Genomic DNA, 7,346 nt, shown 5'->3' on the forward strand with positions numbered 1-7,346 from the left:
AAATTCAGCAGCTTCAAATGCAGAACAACCAGATTCCACAACAGCTTCATCCCTCATGCCCTAAGAATTCTAAACTCCCATTAATTCAATCTTTTATTATATATATATTTACATTATACTTTACTTATTTCCTTTTTATTTTTATTGGAGCCCTGCAACAAAATTTAATTCAATTTGTACATTTTTAAATGTAAAATTTAATGACAATAAACTCCGTCTATGCCTTTAGGCATTCAAAGGTGTTTAGACAGTAAATAAGGTTTAACATAGAGTACATGAGAATCTTCAAATTTTCCTTTTTGCACTTCTGTCGCAGAGATAAAACTGTTTTGATCTTCTCAGTTGCAACTCTCATTTAATACAATATTTTCCATGTGGTTCTAGTTTCAAATCATTACAGTTGTTCCTTTTAAGCATTCTGACAGTAAATAAAGTTGAATTTCGAATATAGAAAAAAAACTAAATGTATGTCTGCACTCACTCAAACTTTGTCCAGAGGCATGAAAGAATTGTTCATCATGCTGAATAATAATGGGAAAGTTATTTATTTAAAACTTTCCTAACCAATTAATCGACTTCAATTAATGCTAGTGACATGTTACACCAGGACTAAAGCAGTCTGTAGATTAGCTTAGGTCGAACTTCCTCCTTAGAGTTATTGACAGGAACTTTAATAACACACTCCACCAGTGAACATGGGGAGCATGTCCATCCAGTGGTGCAGTCAGTGCTCCTCATGAAGATGTGCGACTTCTCTGGTGGGCCTTCCTGAGCAGGTAGACCAGACCTTGTGTAACAAACGGCCACAGCATGAACAGTAGAACTGACTGACACGACACATCAAATGGCCACCATGTCTCCTCCTGGGAAAAGCAAAAACAACAAATCACTGCAGATCACCAAACAGTGTTTTCTATCTGACACAGGCAGCAGCAACTGTAAATTCAGCTAACACAAACCAGAATGATATTCAACAGAACTTACATTTTCATTTGTTGTACCAGTAGAAGCGGCTATGAATTTTTTGGATGATTTTTGTGGCCTATGAATAACTATAATAATTGCTAGCAGCAACCATTAATAAAACACATCAATTTATTTAAAATGTTGTGTTTACTCTGTTTATTGATTGTAACATATTTGTTTGCATTTTTAAGTTTGTTTCTCTGCAGACAGCAGAGCTGCTCACCTGGCTTTCTGACTCAGTTAAATCAAGACAAAAGCAAACCTTCAGAACTAGGTTTTATGGACCAGTACCATCCAACATCTCCTATCAGAACATTAGCTCCTCACCTGCTGTGAAGCTGCGTCTGCACACTGCAGGCATGGTCTCCAGTCTGAGCCCTTGGTGGGTCACACACACAAACCAGCAATAATCACTTCAGAACATTGAAGAAGCATTTGTGAAAAAGCATGCAACATGAAACAGAATGAAATGAAGCCTTAGACATGATTCTGCATCAGCACACAAACTTACATGGGTGGCAGCAAGCCTCTCCACCACCTCCAGTCTGTCCATCACACTCCTCATGTCCTCTCTGAGCCTCCGTAGAGCCAGGATTATCTGTTGCTGCAGGTGTGTCTCGTGCAGCCTCTCTGCTCCACCCTCTGAGCCGTCCCCACCTCCGCGTCCTGCACCCCCACCACCACCAGGGGCCATCCGCCTTGGGCTTCCCTGTGGAACACCACCTATGGATCATACAAGGTTAGATGAATCTAATATAACAACCAGACACAATGATATAACCTTGTCATTAAGCTACACTGCTGGTTTGTAAACTGAGCCCCAAACAACCTCATTAGATAATCATGTTTTGGGGAATCCAGCAGAAAAGACTGGAGTGTGTAACAAAATACATGGCAACATAATGAAAGAACCTCCTGTGCATAAATTGAAGCAACATCTCAAGACATCAACCATGAAGGGGAAGTTGAGGCTGAAGCGGGTCTTCCAAGTGGATGATGTCCCTCGGCATACCACCAGGTCAGTCACAAAGAGGCTGACGGACAACAGAGTCCATGTTTCAGAGAGTCCATCACAGAGTCCTGGTCTCAGTGCCAGAGAACTATAAGGGGCCGAGCTGAATTGGTGTGGGATTTTAAATCATTTCAATGGTTTATTTGTCTTAAGTCCATTTTGATGCCTACTGCAGATTTTCTGCCCAGGTCCTTCTGCAAATTAGATCTAAAGGGTTTTAATCTGGTTAAGTAAAGGAAATTAAACAATGTTGTCAACAAACCAGACTCAATTAATGGTGATACAAAACAAGATCAAAGCAGATGACATGCTGATAAATTAACCATTTGCTCACTGTGGAACATTTAACCAAGCAGAGAAAAAACACATTTGGAAATCACTGGTAGCAGCATTTGGAGCTGCTACCCAAACATAACAACAACTGGCTGTAGAAAAAGAAAAGTTCTAGAAGAACTTTTTTTTTCTTTTAGTAAAACGTTTTTAAATGAATCAGATAATAATTAGTATTATCAAAGAATAACAGCTTACGTTCTCTCCAGCCGTGGTAGGAACCTTCCCGCCCGCTGTGCCAACCTCTCCGGGGCTGACATTTCCCATCCTCTGCTCCTTCTCCACCTTGACCAGCGCCGACCTGCCTTCCCTCCAGGTGAGTCCCTTGACCAGGAGAGGACTGTGGGTAAATGCTGCTGTTGTGAAAGCCGTTTGACTTGACAACTGGAATCTGTGATAAATAGAAAACTTTTACATTTTACTTCATGAATATTGTATCTTTATGTGTATTTTAATTGTTAGGACATGTCTCGCTGTGCTGTGGAGATGATGATGGTACCACCATACCTTGATGTTGCTCAGTTGTTCCACTGAATCCACAGAGTCACAGAAGATTTCACTCTCTGAGTCGCTGGTCAAGACCAAACCCTCAGATGTCCCAGAGTCTGCAACAGTTCAACTCAGTTCACTTAAACTAATGTCCTTTCAAGGCACCTTAAAAGACAAACAGATCTGTTGTGTATGTAGAAATATGTAATCAAATAAATTCAGTCAAATCCTCCTGAGCATGCATGTGGTGACAGTGGAAAGGAATAACTTTATTTTAACAGTATTAAGCAGGAGCCTTCAACAAATATGCTGCAGTCTTAGAGATGAGGTTAAAATAATCAGAAAAAAGAATTAAAATTTATCAGTGAGGAACATCTACTTAAGACACGCTTTACCATAGCATTTAGAGCACAGAATAAAGTTTATTCCATTAACAAAACTCTTAACAGTCTGAGAAAATGTCAAAGATAGATAAATGCCGACCTCACGATCATCTGAACACAACAGTGATCAACGGTATAACGACAACATGTTAGTCTGTATGAAGGTTTTTGTCATCATTACATCATATGCTTAGTGGTTAAATCAAAAATTTATGCATCAAGCAGAGACCAAAACAGTAAATATGAGCTGTGGCTACAAAATGGCGGTTTCAGTGTAAAGCAGTAAAATGGTCCTACTACCAACAAAATTTAGTTTCCACGGTTTGGTTTAGTTTTTGTTAACGTGTGTCCTGTGTTGTTCATGCGAGATTTGCTGAACTGAGAGCTTTTGATGAAACATTTCTTCTATTGATGATGTCGTAATGTGAACAAGGATGTTTCCACAAGAACACAAGCTGTCTTTAAAGGACATCTAACATTTGTTCACTCGGAAGCTTGTGTGACAATTAATTCAACACCAAAAGGACACAGACAGAAACATGACAGCTTGAGACAACCTTCCCATCATGCCTTTGTCCTGCTGTACCTTTAGGAATACTGTTGGTAAGCAGGTGGGCTTCGTCAGTCATGTTCAGCTCCGGCTCTGGATCAGAGTTCTCTAAACACTCCTGAGGTGGGTCCTGCTCCTCACCTTGAAGCTTCACGTCTGCTGAACCGTCAACCTGCTGCCTGCCTTTAGGACCTGAATGAGATGCAAACATTTAGAAAACAATGGCAGAAGATATGTGGTCATATACAGCTGGCTAGAGTTCTCAGACAGTATACATGTCAGAAAGCTAGGATCAGTCACCTTATTGTTCCAATTATGTCGATTCACCTCTAACACAATTAGAGATACAGGTAGTACATAAAACCAACTGTTCATTAGAGAGAATTCATTCCTCCTGTGCTGCCTTCAGGTCTAGAAGATAAGAATCCCACCAAAATGTTCTCTACGCCCACACCCAACCACCTTCAACGAGTGTGAGCAGTGAAGCTGGAGGCAGCGGCATGTCGTCAATGGCCCTGTAGAGAGGCTCGAAGTGGTGGAAGAACGACGCTGTTCTCTCATCCATGGGCATGGTGTGGATGACCTGCACACATCCAGGACACACTCAGCTCAGGGGCTCCTGCTCTCCTCAAAACACATCAAGTCACATTTCAAACAAATAGAACAAATTCACAATGGTTGTGTCAAAATTGACAGCAAATATAAAAAGAATGAAAGAAAATGTGAACATTTGTTTCTTTTTAGAAAGCAGTGTTAAATATCAGTAGGATAGAATCTGGAGGAATTTTGTTTAAAAGGACAAGAGAGTCTATCTAAGGCAACAACATGCGTCATCACTAACAGCTGACAGAACATCATAGAAAAAGCGTCCAGCAACACAACTCTAGTGAAGGACCAGCTTCAGAGAGGTGGACAGGAAATTACAGCAGAGATCTGTGGAACCTGACATGGAAAAAATGCTGACTGTACCTCTTGTGCCACTTTCTTCATTTCTTCCACATATGCTGCCATGGCGGTTTCCTGACTCATCTCCCCCAGGCAGCTCCACGCATCCCTGAAACAAGCCCACAGGAGGAAGTGTTTAAAAAACACTGGTGCTGAACTCTTCATTACCAGAATCCCACAGCCGAAACATTGGACAAATTTTGTTGGGTGAACTGGCGTTGATGAACCTGAAGGACCCAGGAGAAGTCATCTGTTGAAAAGCTGTCACCTCATTGATAATTATGAGCAAGAATTTATGTGCATGTATGACAAGACAAGACAAGATAAATAGATAAGCCATGTATCCTACCATGTTTTGGACCAAGCAGTCGTTTGGTATTGTTCCTTGATCTAATTCAAACACCAGAGATGCTAATGGAATTTGCCTAAATATTATGGATAAAAAGGCACACTGACCACTTGTAGCGACCCACTGGGTCCCAGAAGCCAGGCCGAGGCACTGTACACGGTCCACACACTGCCTGCTTGTACAGACTGTAGAAACGCAGCATCACCTCATACGAAGGTCTGTAGGAACCTGCAGATCAACAGATTCATCATATACAATAACATAATGAAAATGCATAAAGGAAAACAATACAAATTTATTTTCATTGTTTAATTAATTCACCATCTGAAGCAACAATTTTAATTCAGTTAATTTACACAGCAGTAATTCTTCCAATGTGATTGTTCCTATTCCTTCGGTGTATTACAAGCCTGGCGGGCCACCAGGCTTTACTCGTGTCCCCACCAGACTAAGCACTGCTTATTTATTGAAGTCTTTTTAAAATGTTTGCATTTTTTAAAAAGATTTTATAGTTAGTGTTCAGGTATTAATCTTCCAGTCTTCCAATAACACATAATTATCAAGTGATATTTTCAAATTTCCTGTAAACTTTAAGCATTTTTTAATTCAAAAACATGGCGGGCTGCCGGATGAATGATGCACTAGCACCTAACCACCGGGCTTAGCAAGTTTTCTGGGGGAAACATTGCATATACAGAAAACTATAATCCAGCCAATCAAATAATATTGACAGACTCAAACATTAAAATTTCACAATTAGGGCCATATAATGCCATACCATGGATATTCTTACCATCATTTCTATTTAGTTTGATTTCTGGTGTTATGCTAAACCCAAAAATTTGCTTTTTTTTTCTCTCCCCAAGTTTGGAAATTGTTACTATATTCAACTCGTGTTTTATAATTACAAATGATCGATTCAGGACTGTATTATCTGATAAGATTGCACTATTGAAACTAAAACACCAGGTCGGAAGTGAGAGGGGAAGCCGTACCGTTTTTGGGGAGTTTGTGGATGACATCAACGGCAGCCTGAAAGCGCCTCTGATGATCCACGGCAGGCTCTGCCATGGCCAAGACTGGCATGATCCCAGCTCAGGCTAACAGGAGCTGGTGGGGGAGGACAGACAGGACAACAGCATCTCACACCGATGCCTGGACACAGCACAGAGAACTCACTGTGGGCAGTATCATGTTACTGAATATCTGAGCAACACTGACCGCATACAGTCCACTCAGCTGGGACCTTTCAGCTCCCTGTCCGGACTGGTGCAGCTTAACGTCGTTAGCTTACACTTCGTCCTGTCTCTAGAACTCTCCTTCTGGTCTCATTTCCTCCGCCAGCAGCCGCCCGGCCTCCGTAGAGACACACAGATGTCTTCAGCTTAGAAAAGTGTCAGAGTTTCAATGTTCGTCCTGGAGACAGACTTGCTGAGATCAGGTTAACGTCAACGTCACACAATACTTCCGTGTTAGATCACGTGACAAGCGTACCACCGGCACAACCTTAGACCATAGGCTCTCGCCTATTGTCGCTGACGAGATTTGGGCCGCCATCTTGGAGCGGTCCACCACTCCACTCAGCCTTATGTGTTTAGCAGCACAATGACGTATCGGCGCATTTAATCAATCATAACACGCTTTTTTGTTACTGGAAACCATATTCAATCATCTATCAAAGTTACATTTATAAACAATTGTATTATTTAAGTATGTTTTTAATACATAGTTCAGCATATTTAAATATGCTTAGTGGCTATAACAATAGAATAGGAATGGAATATTCTGATATTGATGTATGATGAGCAGATTACAAAGCACACAGCCGTTCATAATTTATTTAATAAATTATTTAGTAATATCAAATCAATACATATTTATATAACTATACAAACACAATTAAATTATGATTAATAATGGCACAAATAATGATTAATACTAAATAATATATATTGGATACATGTTTGTATATATATATGTGTGTGTGTGTGTGTGTGTGTTTTTCAGCCGACTAGTTCTAGCTTCAGAGATTCAGCAGCTGAGATTGAGTCCAAAATCTGATGTGATTCATCCTGCAGTGAATCCGTCTCTCTTTATAGATTCTCCCTCTTCTTCCTCACATCATGTCTTTAGGAAACTTTCAAAACAAAAACGGAAGATTTGGGATGTATCTTAGTGAAAGAATTACATATTTGAAAGAATTACAAACTTTGCTGGTGAATGTCATAACACATAATATAAGTTTTATAATATATGTTACATTGTTTCATTTCTAATGTAGGCTCTTGTGTCAGATAATCTAAGTCAATGTTAGAGAATAAT

General features: G+C 40.1%; 1 protein-coding gene and 1 long non-coding RNA gene across 3 annotated transcripts; one reads left to right on the plus strand and one right to left on the minus strand.

The window, feature by feature from the left end:
• Positions 1-522: 522 nt before the first annotated feature.
• On the minus strand, positions 523-6,576 carry acbd4 (acyl-CoA binding domain containing 4). Of its 2 annotated transcripts, none has more exons than XM_008438076.2 (11): positions 6,319-6,576; positions 6,020-6,179; positions 5,132-5,252; positions 4,700-4,784; positions 4,193-4,313; positions 3,767-3,922; positions 2,816-2,913; positions 2,507-2,699; positions 1,478-1,689; positions 1,294-1,344; positions 523-863 (listed from the first exon to the last, which is right to left on the minus strand). In XM_008438076.2, exons 2-11 carry the CDS (start codon positions 6,108-6,110, stop codon positions 735-737), a joined length of 1,257 nt encoding a protein of 418 aa, XP_008436298.1. In that variant the 5' UTR covers positions 6,111-6,179; positions 6,319-6,576; the 3' UTR covers positions 523-734. The 2 variants fall into 2 exon arrangements, with proteins under 2 accessions (XP_008436298.1, XP_008436297.1); XM_008438075.2 differs by having other exon boundaries at positions 6,020-6,134; positions 6,246-6,575.
• LOC103482124 (uncharacterized) lies at positions 1,614-2,861 on the plus strand. Its single transcript, XR_536390.1, has 4 exons — positions 1,614-1,705; positions 1,899-1,984; positions 2,518-2,624; positions 2,771-2,861. It is a non-coding gene; the product is annotated as an uncharacterized LOC103482124 (long non-coding RNA).
• Positions 6,577-7,346: the final 770 nt, after the last annotated feature.

The sequence above is a fragment of the Poecilia reticulata genome, linkage group LG19, assembly GCF_000633615.1.
Source record: "Poecilia reticulata strain Guanapo linkage group LG19, Guppy_female_1.0+MT, whole genome shotgun sequence".
Classification (NCBI taxonomy): domain Eukaryota; kingdom Metazoa; phylum Chordata; class Actinopteri; order Cyprinodontiformes; family Poeciliidae; genus Poecilia; species Poecilia reticulata.